Source organism: Zophobas morio, unplaced genomic scaffold (genome assembly GCF_036711695.1).
Source record: "Zophobas morio isolate AGI-343-1 ecotype UQ-CSIRO unplaced genomic scaffold, CSIRO_AGI_Zmor_V1 ptg000011l, whole genome shotgun sequence".
NCBI classification, from domain to species: Eukaryota; Metazoa; Arthropoda; class Insecta; order Coleoptera; family Tenebrionidae; genus Zophobas; species Zophobas morio.
The window spans coordinates 19,722,319-19,744,209 of record NW_026972116.1 but is presented as its reverse complement, the minus strand read 5'-3'; the positions used below and the strand labels follow the sequence as shown (position 1 = coordinate 19,744,209).

Sequence of the window (21,891 nt, the reverse complement as noted above, 5' to 3'; positions counted from 1 at the left end):
ACAGAGTCAAAGCCTGTTTTGTTGTCAAAACTCAAAACATCATTTTGTTGTTTATTGCAAGTAAGTATGTTCTGTTATTCGTGTGGAGATTTGTGTTAAAATCAATAATTAATATATATAAATATATTAATAATAACAATTTTTCCTGTTTTGTGTATCAAATTTTAATTTTACACAATTTTTAATTTAAAGGAGGCGCCATTTTTCGCCTGGATTTTAAGTTGGCAGCACTAGTGGGACCAGTTAGTGACCCGATGTCGCTACTATATGTAATCTAGTGGCTATAATATAAACTGTAAATTCAATCAGTAATCCCTTATATTATATCAATAATATTAAAACATAACAAAGAAAAAAAATTTAAGTCCTGTATTGCCCCGACAGTGTTTGGAGATATCCAACGACAACGTTCATCGTTTCTTGATTTGTGAATTTCAATAAAAAGACTGCTGGATTCCAGATCCATTGATTCTAATTCTAGTACCTTTAATTATTTTAAATAATTTTACGCATGCGCTCTTCGAACCCAACAAACCGCGAAAATTCAAATATAAAACAATTTGACCAATGAATGTGAACGTCTGGCAATGGTAGGACCTACGTTGTGTGTTAAGATGGCCGAAGACATATTGTAAACTATAAATTTTTCTTTTTGTTGTGTTTTCTTAACGTTTGTAACGTGTGCATTTAACGATTTCAATTTAGTTGATGCTTCAGTTATTATTGTATCAATTGTTCCATTTCGAGTTCTTGATTAATTTAAATTGTTTAAAAAAAATACATATATCTAAATAGTAAATGGTGCTAAAGGTGATGGCGGTCTAGATTTCACTTCGACTTCAATTTCGCCTCTAGCTGTAGGTAGAGTGCCTTGACAGAACCTGCCGTTTTAAATTTTTTCAATATGAATTTTTTTGCCAAATTTCGAACACTTTCGAAAATTAACTAAAGTTTTGTTTTATATATTTTGATTTCCAGAAGTTATTTTCGTCTTCATTTCCTGGAAGACTGCCACCATTTTTCCACAATTTACAATATGAAATATGTATGACAATTTTTTAGAATTTCAATATTCACAACGAGTAACATCATTACAATTAACATGGTGGGGAGTAAGTGGAGCTTAAATTTTGCATTTTTTCTGGATATACGTAACAATCTTTTCAAGACAATATTTTTAAAATGAAACATCGATTTTACAATTAAGCTCCACCCCTCGGTCTGACAACGAATGAAAAATTCATCACAATTGAGATTGGGGCGGGTGGGTGGGGCTTAATTTTTTACTTCTGTTCTTAACATATATAGTTTCCTTTCAAGAACATGTTACTGGAAAACATGTTTCACATGGTAGTTTCTTGTAGTGAAATAAGCATTTTGCAATAAACTCCGCCTTTCGGCTAACAACGAATAAAAACGTTATCACAATTGAGCTGGGGGCGGGCTTTGTATTTTGCCTTTGTTTTCTAATTATATGCACGTAGTTTTCTTTTCACGACAAGAAACTGAAAACATGTTTAAAAGGATAAATTTGTAGAGAAGTGTGGGGAATAAAATTTATCATTTTTCAGTTTCAAAACATATGCCCCACCCACCCACCCTGTGTCAATTGTGACGATTTTTCTTTGTTCGTGGTTAGTCAGGGGAGGCGGAGCTTAATTGCAAAATCCGTATTTTTCTACACGAATTACAATGTAAAACATATTCTTCAGTGATGGTGTTGCTCAAAGAAAACTATATGTAGTAAGTAAAAAAAATCCAAAGATAAGCCCCACCCATCCGTCTGGATCTCAATCGTGATGAATTTTCCATTCGTTGTCAGACTGAGGGGCGGAGCTTAATTGCAAAGTCCATTTTACCTGTTTTAAACATGTTTTAAGTTTCTTGTTGTGAAGAGAAGACTACGAATATTAAGAAAAAAAGACAAAATATAAAATATAAAAACGACATATTCTGTCAAGGCACTCTAGCTGTGGGCAGGCTATGACAGAATTTGTCTCTGGATCCTGGATGTTGGTAAAGATAATAATTTGCTTGCTTATGATTTTCATTGTCTTTTCTCTCAATTGCTAATCGATTTTTTGAACTAACTACAACTTTTTGTGCTATAATTTTATAATAAATATTAAATTAAAAATAAAAACAAGTTCATACGGAAATTAAGCCTAATTGTGATTTCGTTTAAATAAATTTCATTCAAAAAATTAATATTGTTATGCAACCCACTTTACAAATATTCATGCATCCTATAGATATCAGATGGATGGATATAATTTACAACCTTTGATAAAAAAATGTGTTATATGTTTTCAGACAGGGATAGATATAGAGACTTTCTTCAATTAAATGTAACAAACTTTGTTTAAAACGGATCTATTCTACAGAAATGTATATGTAATTATATGTTATGTATTGCTGGTTGCCTATACATGTTAGCACAGTAAAGATAGCTAAATTTATTTACAAAACAAAGTTTATAGTTCTGAATAAAACAATAATAAAACTTTAATATTGTCTAGACTGTTTTGTACTCACTTTTACATACAATATATATACACTTGGTAGTGTCAATTTTATTAAAAAACTCGAACGACAGAATCCGAAATTTTCAGGCGGACGCTGCCAAAGTTATGATGTACTGACGGTTTTTAGCTATATAATATAAAGCCGTAGATTAAAATTACGATTAAGATTACAGTTCGATATATAGAAACATTAAAAATCACCACTTCGAAATTATGATTTCAGTAAGTAAGAGTAAAAATACAAAACAAAGTACGTGTATAAGTAACTTGATAATATTCTATTTTTTTAAATATGCATACAAAATAATGGGAAAATAAACAAATAGTAACATAAAAGTACGTCGTTTTTATTTAGGAAATGTTCGAGTCTGCAAAATCTATAAAAAATACACTAAACGAGTTACTAATAATGTGTTTATTAGTAGAATGTGATACTTCTTGCGAAGCAATTAATTTTATCTGCTAGATTAATAAAAATTCTCATTAGACGAAAACGGGATATTTTATTCTAACCTTGACTATGTTTTAAATTAAACATAATAAATCCCTGTTAATGAAGCAGCACTGCTTGAGTATACAACCATCAGCTAATGGGTAATTTATTATAGACCGAAATTTACATAAAGCAAGAAAAACATGAAAAACAGTGTGAAAATGTATTTTTTAACTTCAGTGGTTTTTCCCAGGCTATGACAATGCAGTAATTAAACTGTAGAATGAATTTTGAAAACAAATAATGTTAGAAACAATTTCAAGTTAATTAATTTTTAATTTTTGTTTATTTCTGTACTGGCAAATATATGACGTAGATAACCTGTAATTGCCAATCCTAGGTTTTTTTTTTTTAAATAAAACACCATAATGATTATCCCCTCCCCGATTTAAACTCTCATAAAAATATGAACTATGTTTCACTCTACAGGCGATTTAAATTTCTTCCAAACGCTGTAAAATGTAAACGTACTTTCCCGACGTATAAGAGAATATTCTGTTGTGTGAAATTACTGTTTTCACTGCTAATAAATAATAATAGTTCGTGAGATTTCCATAATAATTCTATAGCACGAAACGTCATACTCAAAATTATTCTGTGGTAAGTAAAATTTTCCACAACAGTTTTAAAACTCAGAAAATTCAAAAAAAACTTTAACTTTAACATTTCCAGTTTGTCATTCAATTTATTAATTATTCAAAACATAATCTCACGTCAGGTTTTAACAATTTGTGTGCTTTTTTCACGGTCAGAGTGAAAGAGTTATTGATCTTGAACGCAGACCCAGGTGAGTTTCAGTGTTTAGTTGCGACTTTGACTTGGATGCACGTTTACACCCTTAAAACTTGGTCAGAAAAGAAAAATAGTTTACTGTGTGTTTATTCAATTTTCAATTTTAGATGCTACCAAACCGGTGACTTGTCGACAGTTAGATTTTACTTTACACAGAAAATGAATTTTGTGCTTCGTTTCATCAGCGTAGTTTTAAATTGTTTGAATGTGATCGTTGCGCCTATATTGTGGCTAAAGTACAGAGGACCACGGAAAACTGTACCCACTATCAGTGATGGATTACTCAAAATTAGTGCGACGGATTCGGCCGAAAAAATCAGACGAAGAGAGGTAAGGTTGTTTTATTTGAATTAATTTTATTTTGTTGATTGCTCAGACATGATACTGACCTTATCCTTGGACAAGTTCATATTATACACCAGTCAAAGAAATGAGGCATTTAATTTTAATGTGTTATTTATGTTGGGCAAAGGTTGTGTAATTACCGATACAAAAACAACAATGCGTCACACATAATGTAGATAGGTACAGAAAATTGTTTTGTGCAATTTTACATTGTTTCAAGTTTTTTATAATTATAATGAATGAAAAAATAAAAATATTATTTTATTATCTTTCAAAAAATCTGTAGTAGAGTCGTAAACCGGTTTTAATTAAGTAATACACTCATATTTCAGTGTTTTTTTTTCTTGACATTAAAAAACAGATTGTAGAATACGAAAATGCAAATTTCCCTCCCAAAAAGCTGATGACGTCGCCTCAAAAAATATTAATAAAACATGATATTGACAAATATAATTTTTAATGCTTCGATAACAGTGTTGTTATTCTTACTTTCGAAGTAGTAGTACTTGGAAATCGTACTCTGACAAAGTACATATCAGAATTAAAATATTTATTCCCACTAGATAGCTGTAAAGCTAATAATAAAAAAAGTAAATAAACGTGCGTCTGAGATCAACTACCTGGTTTGCATTAAAAAAAAAAGTATTGTGATCTGTCCGAACGTAGAAAAACAGTTCTTACGGTAAACACGCGGACGTTTTTTTGTGCCAATATTATAATCTTATATTTATGTGTACATCTAAAGCAGTTTTACGACTTTTTTGTAACGTATCACGTTTTACATAAATTATTTTTTATTAGGAAAAAAACATCTTGGAAGATTTAAATATTGGCTTTGTTACTATTGTTTTTACTATGACCACGTAATAAAGCATAAAGTCACTATATACATGTATTGACAGTACCAAACCAAAAGGTTCAGATTTTTGAATACTTCGACTTGGAATAATAATAAATGTTATAATTTTATACATAATAATGTATTAACATTGGGATTACCTCTGAAATGTTATTAATAATGGATGTAAATTTTACATAAAACTGTTTGTATGCCAACCAAGTACCATAATAAACACTTATTTTATAATTTAGTCACCAGTTCGCTATCTATGTCAATGCCGCATGTAACTAACAGGAAAAACTACGATTCCAGAAAACACATTTTTTGAAATCTCGTAATCTTTGCATTTTAATAACACCAAGGCTTAGTGCAACTTTCACAAAATTCTCAATTTTTACAAAAAGTGGTACCTACCTTCATATTAAAACAAAATTAGCCACTAATCTTTATAATTAATTTAAATTGTAGATCAACGTTTCGATTTTGCTAAGTTGAAATTATTTATCTCACAGAGTAAAAAAGTACTATTATCATTTTTAACATATTAACATGGAACCTTTCTGTAAATACCACTCAAATTTTGTTAACAATGGATGCAATTGTACACGAAACATTTGTTTTAGTCATCTATGTCAATGCCGGATTTAACATACGATTCCAGGAACCACATTTTTTTAAATTTGATTGCCTTTGGTTTTTAATAAAACCAAGGTTTAACAACTTTTCAAAATGTTTAATTTTTAAAAAAAAGTAGTTGCTATACTTCAAAAACCCGTTTAGTCACTAACATCCAACCCAATGCCTATTACAGATAAGCAGCGAACAGCTATGTACCGCCTACATAAAACGCATCAAGGAAGTCAATCCCATCCTGAACGCAGTTGTCGAAGACAGGTTCGAAATCGCATTGCAAGATGCTCGTAACGTCGATAATTATTTGCAAACGTCATTTGAAAGTAACGAAGAACTAGAGAAAACAAAACCTTTGTTGGGAGTACCACTGACCGTAAAGGAAAGTTGTTCTCTTGGAGGTAAGTGTTCGAAGACTCGCAAACTAGGAATGCCGTAATGAAGCGGTGCTCCACTTCGGGAACAAAACGTTGCTTAATAGCAATAAAAGGTATTTCCAAATGAAATGCTGAAGCGATTTCAGCGTGACAAAAGTGTGTGTAAGCGATTTGATTCGCTCTTGGCTGAAAAACGTAACTGCGTTTGACGCACGGATCTTTGCGAAAGCCCAAGTCAATAAACTTTTAAGTTGTTGGTTGAGTGGAGAGTTGATACGGTTTTTGCTTATTGCTAACATAAATTGGGTTAACTCCAAGGGTAGATTTCTTGGTGCTCACAGACTATTATACTTTTTAATTATTGTTGCTGTTTGATAAGTCCTTGGTTGCACTTTATTTATGTAAATTTAAGATAGCCGGAAGCTTCTAAATGCAAAAATGTAAAAAAGGAAGCAAATTGTGCAGCAAAAACTATGTTTGAGTAAAGTTAAGTATTGCCAACGTTATTTCCTGTCAGTTAAGGTCTAATAAGTACTATTTCAGCGGTAGGTACTTAACTGACAACTGTACCTATAAATTATATCAAAAGAAAGTTGGAGAAATTTTATTTTTTAGGAAAGTACGAGTACTTTAAAATTACAGTTCGCACTTGGTCGAGATTACTACTTGACCTACTTTGTCTACAGAAAAAAAACAAGTTGTACTTATACTAGTGAGGACGAAAACCTTCGATTTAATGGTCAGGTATTCCTTGCAGACATTAGATAATAGGTAGAAATAATGTTACGTACACGCAATAGTTAACTTATTCTTCAAAAATAAGGAAAGTACACAACAGTAATAGCTTGTGATATATGTTATTTCCTACATCGCAGTTTATTTTCGCTCGTAAATTAATTTTATTGCACATTTTCTCGTCATTATGAGAATACCCATTTTTTAATTATGTATGAAAATTTAAAATGGATATTGTGTGGTATTTGTTTTAATTTCCGCACGCACCTGAAGATAATAACATGAGCTAATTAAATCTCCATATAAGAAACAAAAAACTACAAAATACTCATGACTCAAGGTTAACAGCAAAAACTGAACCGATTGTAAGGTCTCACACAAAAAAATCCAGTCCGTCCAGTACAATTTTTAGTGTACCGTATGATTGAAAAAAAAATATCTTCTAGTAAGCCAATTGCAGTGTTGCCAACATCACTATTTTAAAAATAAATTACGTTACCTAATAGAGGATTTTTTTTTTATTCAGTATTATAGTCAAATTTTAGTACCTACACAATAATAACTTTCCAAATATTTTTAAGGTATGAGCTTGTGCGTTGGAACCTTATCCAGGTCCGGAATTAAAGCAGACAAAGATGGTGACGCCGTAGCCAAATTAAAATCTAGTGGTGCCATTCCACTTTTGGTTTCCAACACTCCAGAAATTTGCCTAGACTGGCAAACCAGCAACTTTATAACCGGAAGAACAAACAATCCGTATGACACTTCTCGTACCACTGGAGGTTCATCAGGAGGAGAAGTAGTTATTTCAGTCAAAATCATATCAACACTGCTGATTTACGTTAATCAGCAGTGTTAAAGTCTGATTTTGGCTTTATTTAGTACGAAACTTGTAGCTTATAAGTTACACTGAAAATTTTAGGGTGCCCTTTTGGGATCTGGCGCTTCCGTGATAGGAATCGGTTCGGATGTTGCTGGTTCCATTAGACTACCGGCTATGTTTAATTGCGTTTTTGGCCACAAACCAACTCCACGTAACTAAATTCCCTTGATTCTAGTTAATCCTTCAAATGATTTTTGATTTTGAAGGAACTATATCCATCAAGGGACATTTTCCTTACTGTATTGACAAGAAGTATGCTGATTATTTGGTTGTTGGTCCCATGACGCGATATTCTAAAGACTTGAAGCTAATGATGAAAGTTATGACAGACGATGCTGTGTTACCGGAACTTCGCCTAGACGATAAAGTATGACAAAAAAAATCGAACCCATATATTGACACTAAAGTTTGTAATCATTGCAGGTGGATATAAGTAAAATTAGAGTGTTTTTCATGGAAGAAGAAGGAAAATCTTTCGTTCTTCCACACGTACAAAAAGAAATCTCAGCTGCTGTAAGACAAAGCGCTGAATATCTCAAAAATACTTGCGGCTGTCATGTTGTTGATGATGTCAAATTTTCCGAACTCAAAAACAGTTGCGAAGTTTCTGGTTCAGTGCTCAACAGCTTGAAGGACACTCCAAACCTATTGAAAGCTGTAAGTCTTTACTCACGTCAAATTTTCTAAAACTTATCAACTTCGTTTTAGGGAAATCACAATTTGGCTGTAGAGCTTCTCAAAAGCGTTCTAGGTTTCTCAAACTTTACTTTCGGGTTACTACACTTCTATCTAATACAAAATGTATATCAAACATTCATACAGAGCGATAGTTATATGCAAAAAAACGAGGATTTGAAAAAAATGTTTAGGGTAAGTTTCTAAAATTGTTGAATGTGTGGGTTTGTTTAGCAGTTTAACTTTCAGAAATTTCTGGGGGACGATGGTGTTTTGCTATACCCAACATTTACAAAGTCTGCTCTCCACCATGGTGCTTACATCCTGAACACACTAGGAACGTCTTATTTAATGACTTATAACTCGACTGAGCTCCCTTCGACTCACGTTCCTTGTGGGTTTGATAAAAATGGACTTCCAATAGGGATTCAAGTGATAGCGGGACCAAAGCAGGACAGACTGTGTTTTGCGGTTGCGGAAGAATTGGAAAAGTGTTTTGGTGGGTGGATTCCACCTAATTAGATATATAGATACCATGTTAGTAAGTCTATTTTTGAAATAAAGTTTTTTAGTTTTTTATTTTTGTACTTTTTGTAAAAACGTGGATGTTATGAGTAGTCGAGTCGTCAAAAATTTAGTTCCAAAAGAGGCAACCATCTTTTCAAAAAAGGATTAACATAGAAAATGGGACCCACTTTTTGTTTAGTTATCAAAAATTTAAACCCATTGGCTGGTCTACACTTTTTTATGTTTATGGTTTCAGTCTATCTAGGGACTTTCTGACACTGAATTGGCATTTTCAAATCACCAACTTTATGACGGTCGTCAATATTATGTCAAACACAGATGTCAAAATATTAGCGTCTCGAAGTGTTCAAATTCGGCTTCGTACAATTTTTGGGTGTTATGAGGTGTTTTTACATTGTTGATTTGTGGTGTTCTATGTTTAATCTCCCCCATGTTCTCTGAAGGGCACGGTAAGCCCTAAATCTCGAGTTGATACTACAACGCTTGCGACGACTCGCATCCGAAGTGAATAAACTTAAACACAGTCAGATTAATTTATTACTAGGATTAACAAAACCCGTAAATACGTAGCTAGATCATGGGTCGTCAAAAAACAACACCAACGAAGTTCAATTCGAGTGAAGGCTGCCACTCTCGGTATTTAGATTACATTCCAGTAAAACCACGTAGAAGTAAAAAGCGAAGCAATAATTCGTTAAGTACCGGACAGTGTTATAAGATTCTTATACCATCTGAGAAAAACAAACAATTTCATTTAGGAAAGTTGCTGGCTGGAACCACACACAATGAACTGCCTGACACATGGTCAACTTGTAAAATGAGTTTTTTGTTTAAAAGAGGAACACCCAATAAACATTTGCTCATAAATCTGGATTCTACATCCGTCCTGGTCGAACTTTTACCAGGAAACGACGTAGTCGAAGGTATTCTTGTACAAACCAATGTCTTGATTTTAATCTTTTAATTGCAGAAGTTATTTACTCTAGAATTTTTGCTATACATGTTTTACTTATTGATGGAAGTGTGTTTTTCGATCTCTACTTTTGTGATCTACCACTGCCCAGGTTTACAAAACGACTTGGATTGTGTATCCAAACAGTATTATCATTAGTACTAGATGTTCCCATTATTGATGACAATGGTATAGTAGCGATATTGAGTCTTAATTGTTTCATAACTGTCTTGTTTAGAGGAAAGTGAGGTTGATTTATCCAGTGAGTTTGCTGTTGCGCAACTGTACAAAAATATTCGAAAAGAAAGGGAAAAGAGCAACAAAATAGAGTGCGAAAATGTTCAGCATCCAAGACTTAAGCCACAATTGAGACCTTATCAAGAAGACGCCGTTCGGTGGATGCTGCAACAAGAAAGAAAAACTGACGCCCCTGAAGGTAAATCATATTTCTTTTAAAGTTACAATTTTAATTTCATTTTATTATTCAAATTTTCTCAAAAAGTACAATAAATTCAAGAATTCAAAAGTTAAGAATATTTCATGAAATTAGTTTTTTCTATTATGCTTTATCCATGCCGTCAATAATTTTTGAGTTAGGTTAGGAGATAATCATTGTTATTTATTAGATTACTTTTTTTGGACGTCCTGTAAAATTTATTTTAAAGCATATTTGTAAATATATATATTATTCGTACTTGATAATTTCTTGAGATGACGTCATCAATTAGATGGAAGAAATGAATAAACAAATTTTCATTCGTTTACGTAACTATTCATTGTAAAATTTATAGGTGAGCTCCACCCTCTTTACACTGTGATAAAACTAGAGTCTGGTTTAGACATTTATTACGATAAATACTCAGGATACGTAGATATAACAAAACCCACAATCGAAACCACAACCAAAGGCGGCATCTTAGCCGACGAAATGGGTTTGGGAAAAACTGTAGAAGTTCTAGCTTGTATTCTCCTTCATTCCAAACCTCTAGAAAACGAAGAAAACATAAACCTAGAAACGTCACCCACAGTCAAACTCATCTCGAAAAAGCGTAAAATGAGAGAAACCAAACCGGAACCCAAACCAGACCTAATCGATCAATCAAAAAAATTAAAAGTACCCGACGACTGGGTAAAATCAAGCAGTAAAAAATCACAAACGTACGTCGCTTTAGAAACCTGGTACAACAGCGTTTTACAAACCGCCTGTAAGAAAACAGAGCATAAAGACGAAAATGCTCTTCAGTGTATATGCGGAGGAAGTAGTGAAGAAGGAAGCGTGACGTGTATAGACTGCGACAAAATCCAACATGGCGACTGTCTCGGGTACAAAAAGAACTTCGGCCCTTACAGATGTCCGCAGTGTTGGATGAACCAACCCTTACTCGAAACCAAAGCCACCTTGATTGTCTCCCCGGTTTCTTTACGCACGCAATGGTGCAAGGAAATCTGCAAACACATTAAAGGCGATCTTAAAGTTTTGCAATATGGCGGATCGTCAGTCACGCCAACTTATCCAAATGAATTAACAAAATATGATATCGTCATTACGACGTACAGTGTGTTGCAGTCGGAACTGAGGTTAACGGAAACTGAGAAAGTGTGTCGTTGTGTTGTAGCAGTGGCGGGTTTGTTATAGTGTGTTGGTTTTAGGCTTTGTCGTTTAGGCATCATAAAAGATACTCAGCCCCTGGAAGCCCCCTTACGAGGGTTAAATGGTGGCGCTTGTGTCTAGATGAGGCGCAAACTGTCGAAACTACCACCAGTATGGTGTCGGCGATGGCGAAGAAGCTCACGGCGCACTTTAGGTGGGCGGTCACGGGAACCCCAATATCGAAAGAAATTTCAGGTAAATTAAATAATAACGGACACTTACTGTTTTGATTAATATAGTTGTCGTTGTTTTATCGTAGAAACAATTTTTTTTTTAAGTAAATCTTCGATATTTCGTTGAAAGTTTTTGTATGTTTAGAGTTATGCAACCAATTAAACATGTATCCACTAAGCACGTAAGAGAACAAATCAGTGCCCACTTGGATGTGTGAATTGTTTATGCAAGGCCTGTTTGTGTCATTTTTAGTAAGGTTATGTTTTGTTTATTTTCCCATCACAAGCCCCGCTATCCCACCCAACCCCCATAATCACGCAAAAATGATGTTTAGATTTACACGGGCTTATCGATTACCTTCACCTGGAACCCTATAACGACTCATACACATGGGAACAACTTCTGTTCAATCCCTACTCCCAGGGTAAAACCGCCCCTATGCTAACATTTCTCGCACAGGTGCTGTGGAGGTCGTCCAAGGACGACGTCATAGATCAGGTACTCAGTACAAAACGCTCAACATTTTCACTTATACAGTGCCAATTGTAGATTAATATACCCAAACAAACGATCAAAGAACACTGGTTGTCCTTTTCCACCATAGAACACCATTTTTACAAGTGTGAACACAGTTCTAGCCAGAAAGTGTTTTTGGACAAAGTGAGATCGCACGAACCTGATGTTCCGTTGCAGTCTCTGGATAAAAGCGCCCTAAAAATGGTAAAGTAATATTTTCAACGTTTCGGCTTATGGCTCTTCTTCTTCAGGTATTAGCGCCACTTTTGTCTTTGCGTCAAATTTGTACTTACCCCAATTCGATTAAAACACGGTATTTAGCTACGAAAAAACCCGTCAAGTCCATGAAGGACCTTCTTGATGCGTTGATTGCTAAAAATAACAACGAAAGTGAAGAATATTTGCGGGTGGTTTTGAGCGCGCTGAACGGTATGTTGGTGTAACACTTGTGATGTCAAGTGTAACACTTGGTTTGTAGGTCTGGCCGGCATCTACTTGCTTCTGCAGGCTCCAGAACAAGCCATCGAGGAATATCGCGCGGTTCTCCAACTCTACACGAGATTCACAGAGGAAGAGAAAATCGCTAAGTTGTCAGTTGACAAGTTACAGGTCGTTCACGCCATGCATAATCTAGCGGAAGTATTAGATACGTGTGCAACAAACGGGGCGACATTGAGAGACGACACGTTGCGTCGGGACTGTCAAGAAGTAGAAAAGAAGTATATTGAAAAATTTATCAACCAGTCGATGGCTGCTCTTCAAGACACTTTGTTAATCACTGCCAACGTCACAAAATTGCAAGATAGTTTCGTGCTAGACGCCGGGAGGTGGTACAGCGATTTACTGGAGTGGATTTACGTCCACAGCTACGATCAAGAACTATACACGAGAATCGAAAATCTACATTCCGTTGCTAACGTCGAATGCTCCGTGGAGTAAGTTCACGAAAATTGTTATTTTCACACTACTAATTTTAGCACAGTTTCAAAAACGCGAGGAGTCTGATTTACGCGATATCCAGTTGGGACGACCACATATCTAATTTACGCGAAAACGCAATCCAAGTCGTTAACGATTTATACACGCACTGCCCGGAAGACGAATTCCAAATTATAGTTTCTGATGAATTAGTACAAAAAGCCACTGACTGCCATTTAAGACCCCAGAAAAAGTCTAAAAGTAGTAAGAAAAAATGCCCGGTGTGTGTGGCCAACGATCACCTTAAGGCATACGAATTCGAGTTGTTTTTTATGGGGAAGAGGACGACTAATTTCGAGGATATGTCGCTTAAAGGGAGCTGGAAACCGACTCCGCAGGAATTGATATTCAGATGTATGGGTTTCAGTTGTGATGGGGTTGTACTCATGGTTTTTTTTTAGCTATACTGGCGATAGGAAGAGCGAAGAACGCCAACAATGATTTGGTTAAAGACGGCGAAATACACATAAATATCTTGGATACGCTGAAGAAGGAATTTAAAGAAGTGAGAAAACTGTGGACGCATTTGGATCAGCAGATTTGCGCTCAGGATGAATTGGATATGTGTAAAACAAGACTGAGGTTGAAAGGGCCCAATGATGATAAACCGCAGAAGAAGGAAGTTACGTCGATACTGAAGAATTTGACTTACAATCTGGAGAATAAAGTAGAAACGATTTTTCTTTTGGATGAGCACGAGGTAGGTGTCTATTTTGATTTATATATATTTTCAGATAATGTCGTGCGCTTTACACGCACGCTCTAACTTATTTGTACCGCGATCACAACAATTAAATTTCTAGTTGGAACACCAGCGCATAGTCCTCCATAACGAAGAACACCGCAATATGGCTTTCCTTGATAAGAACATCGCAACACGAAAGTACCTAGAGACTCTCACTCAGCAACATAACGAAAATCAAAGTCTAGATCCTTGCCCTATTTGTAAAAACGCGTTAGAAAACCACTGGGGGATGGTACCTTGCGGTCACAGTTACTGCTTTGACTGCATCCAACAACTAATCGATCAAGTACTAGCAATTTTTCCAACTTTTTCGAAAACTTAGATTTTAAATTGTAGATCAGAGGTCAACATCTGCAATGCTGTGTTTGCCGCGCCTACTACTCTGTAATAGAAATTTCCTACACCAAGACCGACGAACAAAACCAGGAAGTAGAAACCGCAAAAATCGCCGGCAACTATTCGACCAAAGTTGAAAGCATCGTTAAACTAATCATGGAGCTGAGATCCGAAGACTGTGACGTCAAAATTCTGGTTTTCTCGTCGTGGGTTTCTGTCTTAAATTACGTTAAGGAAGCGTTGACTAATAATGACATTCCTTCAGAGTTGGTGTCGTCGGGATCTCTGGAAAAGCAGATAGAAAAGTTTAAGGTGGGTGGAGCTTGACTAAAAATCTGCGCATGCGTTAGTGACAATTGGTTTGCACCAAATGTGCGTTATCATTTTTGTCATAAATATTTATTATCACTAAATTTAGATTTTTAAAATGGATGTTCAAGTATTCAAAAATGTGTAATTTCGTAGGACGAAAGGCAGCACATCACCGCTCTGCTGCTGCCCATAAATTTGGGCGCCAAAGGTCTGAATTTGGTGGAAGCGACTCACGTTATTTTGACCGAGCCGTTGCTTAATGTCGGCGACGAACTTCAAGCAATCGGCAGAGTCCATAGAATCGGACAAACGAGGTGAGTTTTGTCCCGGAACTATGGACCCATTTTAATAAAACTGTTCCAGGCCAACTGTAGTCCACAAGTTTTTCATAAAAGGCTCAATAGAAGAAAGTATTCAGAAAGCAGTGAGCAGCGACTCGCAAAACTGGGAAAAAAATAAAGTCACAATTGGGCAACTCATGAATTTGTTTGAAAACGATAATACTTCCACAACTTAAAGTTTTTACGTACGGATTTACTTTTTTACGGCAAAACTGTCGATGAAGTGCTTAAAGCATTCATTTCCCGTATTTTTAATAAAGTTTTAATTTGTTCGTACGGAAGTTTTTTTTTGGTTCATTTGCGATTGTGAAAGGGCATGAACCTGATTGCATATTTGCATAGTTTATGCATATTGAAGGGGCAAACGTGATTCAAGAGGTATATTTGAACTTGACCGCTAGCGGAGCTTTCAGTGTGATCAAGGCAGGAAAACAAGGTGGACGAGGTCGTTGTCCTTAGTGGATGTGCGTTGTAATGTTCACTTAACCTGTTGCATTCAAGTGTTGATAGTGGGAGCAAGCTAGTTGTTTTTATCTTGTCTTTTTAATATTATTTAACTTAAACGGTAAGTATTAATTTGAACACTTTAAATAAATGTAAACTTTGAACTGGTGTGAAATTTTGACTCTTAATATTAATATTTGAGATAATAATAATAAAAAAAAAATGACAGCACCTAACGTGGTGTTCTTTCTACCATAAAATGTGTTAGTGGAGTGTTTTAGTTAAATCATTCTTTAGAAATGAATTAATAAAAATATATTACGATATTACGAGGAAGTAGAATTTTGTTTGTATTTAACGTGTGTGCCGTTATATAAATCTACTTATATGGTACAATAAATACAGTCACTGGTCTTAAAGTAAATATAATAGGACTTTATTGGCATTCCAAAATTTTGAGTCATCTGTATTTTATCTCAAATCAAATGGTTAGTAAATGATGCATGTCATTAGATACAAATTTAAAGCTATTAACTGCACGAAAGTCATAACTGGATAATTAAGGGTAGGCTAAGAAAGGCGCCATTAACAACACTTAGGGAATTCTTAAGGGGACTCACTATAGGAGGTGTGACAATTTTTTTGTTTTCTGTGATAAAATGATATTAGTATATAAGTATGTATTACCTATACATCAAACTGCAGCTTCTTTCATGTTCTACAGTCAGATATATATGTGGTTTGAAATATTATCTCAAAAAATTCTCATTCAGGAAATTTTGTCCACGTTTAGGGATTATGGAAACCTGCAGTGAGGAGACGGAGCAGTCTAATACCTCTCGCTGCTCTGTATCGACAATTTTTGCGTGTGTTAGTAACTTTCAATAATTACTTCATAAAATCTTTCTTTAGCAAACAGTTTATAAGTGAATGTTTTAATAAGTTACGTGCATACAAAGAAGAAAAACAAAATTTCTGAAAAGTATAAAAATATATTTATGAAACGTATACATATTTACCTACTAACGGATGTGCATTGAATTTTATTTATATTCTAAAAAAAACAAATTGCAGTTAGACATATTAACAAGAGAAAAATATTAAATTTCTATTTTTAGATTATTCGTCCAACAGAATAATTCCGTTTAGACCAATAATAACATACAATAAAAGAAAAATATCAAATTCCTTAAATATACATACAAATCGAGTAGCTACACTTGGAAAATATAATTAATAGATATTGGTTTTAGAGCTGAAAGCTCATTTATAAACCCCGTTTGATGTTCAATTTTTGCTATATTTAAAGAGGTTCTCGAAGAAAAGCGGAGGATTTAAGTTGATTACCACAAAAATTTACCATTTTAGACATGTTTTAAGTTTCTTGTTAGAAGTAGCTTCCAACGCGAAAGGTGACAGCAGGTGGGAGTACGCAGAACACAGTTTTGGTTCGGTCTTACAAATATCGTGGAAACAGTGACGGCGGCGATTAAAATTTAAAAATACGCACGATATAATCCGAGGGACATTAAAAATATTTTGAGTTTGAAATATTAAAGTATTGTTGGCATTAATAAAATATAATATTTTGTACATGTTGCCTTTTTTTATTGTTTTTAATAGAAATATAACGCAGTCATACCCCCCTTCTCAATACATCGATGTTACGCCACTGCTGGTCCGACTACAAGTCGCGCAACTTAAGCCCCGCCCCTGTCACCTTTCGCTCTGACGCCGGCTCTAACGAAATAAGTCTACACATATTAAGAAAAAAAAATCAACATATAGTCCCGCCCACCCGCCCTATCTCAAATGCGATGATTTTTTTTATTCGTCGTGAGGCAGGAAGGCGGAGCTTAACTGCAAAATCCTTATTTCTCTACGACAAATTAAAAACATGTGTTTGAGTATCGTGTTGTTCAATGAATACTATGTATATTAAGAAAAATTAAAGCCAAATATTAAGCCCCACCCATACCCGCCCTGATCTCAATTCTCAATTGTGATGAATTTTTCATTCGTTGTCAGATCGATTAATTGCAATAACGATATTTGTCTACAACAATTTACCATTTTAAACATGTTTTAAATTTATTGTTCTGAAAAGACGACTACGTATATTAAGAAAAAAGGCAAAATATAAGCCCCGCCCACCCACCCTATGTCAATTGTGATGTTTTTTTTTTTAATTGTCGAGAGCCAAAGGAGCGGAATTTAATTGCAAAATTCTTATTATTTCCCTACAAGAAATTACCATGTAAGACATGTTTTTGAATATTGTGCTATTAAAAACATACTAAGTACATATATTAAGAAAAAATTAAAGCCGAAGATTAAGCCCCACCCATAACTGCCCTGATCTAAATAGTAATGAAGTTTTCATTCGTTGGCCGACCCAGGGGCGGAGCCTAATTGCAAAATCCATATTTCCTTACAAAAATTTACCATTTTAAACGTGTTTTAAGATTCTAAAAATAAGAAAGAAAATCATCAGAATTGAAATGGGGTGGGCGGGTGGGGTTTATATTATGCCTTTTTTTCTTAATATACATAACTAGTATTGTTTGAACAACACGATGTTCAAAAACATGTTTTTAATATCTTGTAAAGAAATAAGTATTTTGTAGTTAAGCTGAGTCCCCTTGGTTCAGGGCGAATGAAAAAATCATCACAATTGAGATGGGGTGGGTGGGCGGGGTTTATATTTTGCTTTTTTTCTTAATATACACAGTACTCTTTGAACAACCCGATACTCAAAAACATGCTTTTAATTTCTTGTAAAGAAATAAGTATTTTGCAGTTAAGTTGAGTCCCTTTGATTCAGGGCGAATGAAAAAAATCATCACAATTGAGATAGGGCGGGTGGGTGGGCTTATATTTTGGGTTTTTGTTTTAATATGTGTAGATCGCTTTTCACAACATGAAACTTAAAACATGTTTAAAATGGAAAATTTGTATAAGGAAATATCGATTTTGCAATTAAAATATTATTAAAACTAGTTGTCATCTCGAACGTCACCCCAACGGCCTGCCAACTGTCAACGGCAACATCAACGGATGATATAAACGACGCATACCTTCGCTCCGCATTTATTTTACAACGGCAACGTCAACGGCGAATAGCAACGTCAGTGACAAATTTATAAATCGACCTTTAGGTTGAAGAACACTAAATGTTACGAGAATATCATTCATTGCCCTGTAACGACGGTGTAGTTCTTCGTAGAATCTATGAAGACCTTGTAATGACGTCCCTGTCTATCCGTCCGTCCGTCCGTCCGTCCGTCTGTCTGTCTGTCCATCTGTCCGTCCGTCTATCAGTCTATCCGTCTGTCTGCCGTCCCGATTTTTATTTCCCGAGCGTACGCGAATAGATCGCAATAAATAAAATTTGAATTGCATAAAATACACTGCCCGACACTTTTTTTTACTTCTTTTCTGTTTCCACGTGTTCTAGAATAAAGTTATGTTTATAAATAAATACATTAATGATTTGCTTTTTGGAATATTTTTTAGTTCGGCGAGTTGTTGTTAATTACAAAAAGTTGAAGTGTCCTAGTTTTTTTGTCTGGCAGTGCATTGTATTCCCACACTTGTGTTTTATGAATCCCCCTGCTTTTGTGTTTTATTATTATTATAATTGTAATTGTTTAAACATCGTTCATACGATAAGCATAATTAATTCGTGGCTCCGCAAGCATGGCTGGTGGTTCAGTGGTGCATTACAATTGGAAGTCCCGGTTATGGATCCCGGTACTTCCAATTTTTTATTGGTGAAATTAAGAACGAATCGCCCCATTTTCTCGAAAATGTGAAGAATACGCACGTCTTAATATAATAATGATAAAATAAGAATCATAATATTCAGAACATTTTGTTCGATTGTGGTTATAGTTAATAATTTTAGTCCCATGTTTTGAGAAGACAAACTCATACAAATCAAACTAATTTCTACGTGACATTCTTTCGATGTATAAACATAAATAAACACTTGAGCGTCATGATGAGTCATCAGACTCTGATAACGGACGGTCGGTCACTCGCGTAACATGTACACTTCAGAACGGGATCTGTTGGTTTTCATATAAATTATTATTTCTGTGAATATATTTAAAATACCGTACTGGTAATTATGGTACTCATCCGTAATTTCTCAAAGGTAAACGTGATTAATGCATTCGATGCGATAATTAATGTATAATGTTTTGTAAAACAAAGCTTTCGAAGTGAACACGGTTTATCTTTGAAACTTTTATTTTTAGAAACAGAATTAATGGTTTAGGACACCAAAACGGCGGGAAAATAACATGATAAAAATATGCAGTACGACAAGGTTTTACTATGTTCTCTGGTTTTACCGTTTATGGTGGATTTATAGCTAAAGTTGCATTTTTTTAAGGTTTTCAACTGTTACTCATTTGAGGAAATAGTAACACCACACAAATATACATACATTAGAATTTGAAGTTAAATTTAGTGTAATTTTTTACCATATTAAAATGACATTCTAGTTTGGTAAAAAGAATTTATGTCAGCCCCAAATTTGTCGAATCTCTGTTTGAGCTGATCAGTGAAATTTAAAGTTAATCTAATCATAAAAAAATGTATTGAAGTTTATTTTGCTCAAAACATACAGTTTTTCTGGTTTTTATAGTTAAATAGATTTAATGACGTCCTATTTAATACATATACATAGACTTTTGAAAGTTTCTGGCCACGCTTGCACAGAAATTGAAAGTCAACTTGTAAGCCCCCAAATTTAGCATTCTTTTTTCAGTTTTTCAAGATTTTGAGATGGGTGACAAGCTCGAAATTTTTGTGAAACACAATGCCCCATTTGTGTAAAATTCCAATTAAATACGACAAACCTCAGAATTAAAAAAAAATAGAATTAATATTGCAAGAATTCCCTATTACAAAAGTAATTTTACTCAACAAACAAAACCGTTATTGGTAACCAGTGGCTCTTTATTTATACATTTCGTCATGTCGCGTTTGTTAGTCTAGTTTTATAATTACACCTATAACCTTCGAATGATAATCAAAAAGTGTACAACCAACCTTATTGTCTAAACCAACAATAAAAATTACCATTTTTCCATTTTATTTTTAGAACTCGCGATGACCCAACTCATACATCTACTCTCCGCAACAGCCTGGTTTTGGACCTTTTCGATTGGTTTTTTGGTGTCAATCGTCACATCAATAACCCTACTTTTTTGCCCCACGTTTCGATGGATAATCCTGTTGTACGCTGCATGGATATGGTACGACCGAAAAACGCCCCATCGTGGAGGAAGACCCATTCAGTGGATGCGCCAATCCTTCTGGTGGCGTTCCATGAAGTTCTACTTTAGCCACAAGTTAATAACCAACGAGGATGTTGTTTTAAATCCAAAGAAGAACTACTTGTTTGGGTGCTTTCCACACGGAATATTTCCAGTGGGGCCTTTTGCCACGTTGGTGGATGGGTACCAAGCTACTTACCCCAACCACAGGACGTACTTGACGGCTTTAGATATCCAGTTTTGGCTGCCTTTTATTAGGGAGCTTTTCCTGTCGGTTGGGTCAGTTTCGATATCCGGGCCATCGATTAAGTACCTTTTAGGGAATGAAAATGGCGGGAATATAGTGTCCATTGTAATCGGTGGTGCCGATGAGGCTCAGTACAGCAGACCCGGGAAATACAAAATCATTCTAAATAAGAGAAAAGGTTTCGTGAAGATGGCGCTACAGACGGGATGTTCGTTAGTTCCGGTGATAAGTTTCGGCGAAACGGATGTTTTTGATCAGTTCACTTTTCCGGGATTTGGTTGTATTCGAGAGGTGGTGAAGAAAACTCTGCAAATTGGGCTTACTATTCCAAAGGGGACTTGCTTGGTGTGTCCTAATCAGGTACCAATCGTGACTGTTGGTAAGTTTACTTATTTTTGAATTTTTTTGGTACTTATGGGTACTTTTTTAGTTGGAGACCCTATTGATGTAACCAAGATTGAAAAACCTACTACGGAACAGATAGAAGCGTTGCATCAACAGTTTGTTGAAAGCATAAAGACCCTGTTTGAAAATTACAAACACAGATATGTTAAAGATCCTGAAAATGTGTTCCTAGAAGTTGTTTGAATGGGAAATATTTAGGGTGGAGGTGCGCTCCGCTATTGAGTGCTTGTTTAGTGGGTTGCGTTTTGTTTTTTATTATTGTGTTGGTGTTACTGATTTTATTTTTATATTAAGGAGTATTTATTATATTTGTTTTCCTATTTTTGATGTATTGCGCTTTATACAAAATATACAGTCAAACTACATTACCAACTCCTTTGAAATTTCTGTAAGATATCTGCATTTATTTAAACCACCTACAAAGCGGTATTTTTCGTTTTATAACTATACTTATACAACATATACACAAAAACTTGTTTGCACAAATTGATTTGTTTTTAATAACTTCGTTTTTCTAGGAAAATGCCCTTTATATTTTTTAATTAATAATTTTGGAACTATATATAAATTATTGGAAGTAAAGAAGTGAGTTACTTAATAACGTGAGACTTTAACCATCGAAAATTCAATAAAATTTTAAAAATAAAAATTGGTATTTAGAAAGTTATTTAGACACAA

The 21,891-nt window shown here is 34.7% G+C and overlaps 3 protein-coding genes across 7 annotated transcripts; all 3 read left to right on the top strand.

The window, feature by feature from the left end:
* The first annotated feature begins 3,448 nt into the window (after positions 1-3,448).
* LOC135127154 (fatty-acid amide hydrolase 2-A-like) lies at positions 3,449-8,875 on the top strand. Of its 5 annotated transcripts, none has more exons than XM_064053509.1 (10): positions 3,449-3,618; positions 3,771-3,805; positions 3,918-4,140; positions 5,808-6,027; positions 7,320-7,537; positions 7,661-7,772; positions 7,828-7,988; positions 8,045-8,278; positions 8,330-8,491; positions 8,546-8,875. In XM_064053509.1, exons 3-10 carry the CDS (start codon positions 3,970-3,972, stop codon positions 8,816-8,818), a joined length of 1,551 nt encoding a protein of 516 aa, XP_063909579.1. In that variant the 5' UTR covers positions 3,449-3,618; positions 3,771-3,805; positions 3,918-3,969; the 3' UTR covers positions 8,819-8,875. The 5 variants fall into 5 exon arrangements, with proteins under 5 accessions (XP_063909579.1, XP_063909577.1, XP_063909578.1 ...); XM_064053507.1 differs by having other exon boundaries at positions 3,771-3,866; XM_064053508.1 differs by having other exon boundaries at positions 3,691-3,805.
* Positions 8,876-9,123: 248 nt separating this feature from the next.
* On the top strand, positions 9,124-15,105 carry LOC135127152 (E3 ubiquitin-protein ligase SHPRH). The gene is made up of 15 exons (XM_064053505.1): positions 9,124-9,747; positions 9,795-9,965; positions 10,015-10,212; positions 10,568-11,373; positions 11,427-11,622; positions 11,936-12,099; positions 12,151-12,321; positions 12,369-12,546; positions 12,596-13,052; positions 13,100-13,449; positions 13,497-13,795; positions 13,899-14,126; positions 14,177-14,488; positions 14,642-14,802; positions 14,852-15,105. Exons 1-15 carry the CDS (start codon positions 9,402-9,404, stop codon positions 15,003-15,005), a joined length of 4,191 nt encoding a protein of 1,396 aa, XP_063909575.1. The 5' UTR covers positions 9,124-9,401; the 3' UTR covers positions 15,006-15,105.
* Positions 15,106-15,232: 127 nt separating this feature from the next.
* Positions 15,233-21,578, top strand: LOC135127151 (2-acylglycerol O-acyltransferase 1-like). Its single transcript, XM_064053504.1, has 3 exons — positions 15,233-15,394; positions 20,387-21,187; positions 21,239-21,578. The coding sequence occupies exons 2-3, from the start codon at positions 20,395-20,397 to the stop codon at positions 21,394-21,396; spliced, it is 951 nt and encodes a 316-aa protein (XP_063909574.1). The 5' UTR covers positions 15,233-15,394; positions 20,387-20,394; the 3' UTR covers positions 21,397-21,578.
* The last annotated feature ends 313 nt before the right edge of the window (positions 21,579-21,891 follow it).

What these genes read in the sequence shown, in the direction of transcription:
- LOC135127154 (XM_064053510.1), top strand. Translation starts at nt 3,970, where the DNA reads ATGAATTTTGTGCTTCGTTTCATCAGCGTAGTTTTAAATTGTTTGAAT. An exon ending in TGGCCACAAACCAACTCCAC is followed by an intron (nt 7,773 to 7,827) that starts GTAACTAAATTC and finishes TTGATTTTGAAG; the next exon opens with GAACTATATCCATCAAGGGA. An exon ending in CTCCAAACCTATTGAAAGCT is followed by an intron (nt 8,279 to 8,329) that starts GTAAGTCTTTAC and finishes ACTTCGTTTTAG; the next exon opens with GGAAATCACAATTTGGCTGT.
- LOC135127152 (XM_064053505.1), top strand. Translation starts at nt 9,402, where the DNA reads ATGGGTCGTCAAAAAACAACACCAACGAAGTTCAATTCGAGTGAAGGC. An exon ending in AAAAACTGACGCCCCTGAAG is followed by an intron (nt 10,213 to 10,567) that starts GTAAATCATATT and finishes TAAAATTTATAG; the next exon opens with GTGAGCTCCACCCTCTTTAC. An exon ending in TTCTTTTGGATGAGCACGAG is followed by an intron (nt 13,796 to 13,898) that starts GTAGGTGTCTAT and finishes TTAAATTTCTAG; the next exon opens with TTGGAACACCAGCGCATAGT.
- LOC135127151 (XM_064053504.1), top strand. Translation starts at nt 20,395, where the DNA reads ATGACCCAACTCATACATCTACTCTCCGCAACAGCCTGGTTTTGGACC. An exon ending in GGTACCAATCGTGACTGTTG is followed by an intron (nt 21,188 to 21,238) that starts GTAAGTTTACTT and finishes GTACTTTTTTAG; the next exon opens with TTGGAGACCCTATTGATGTA.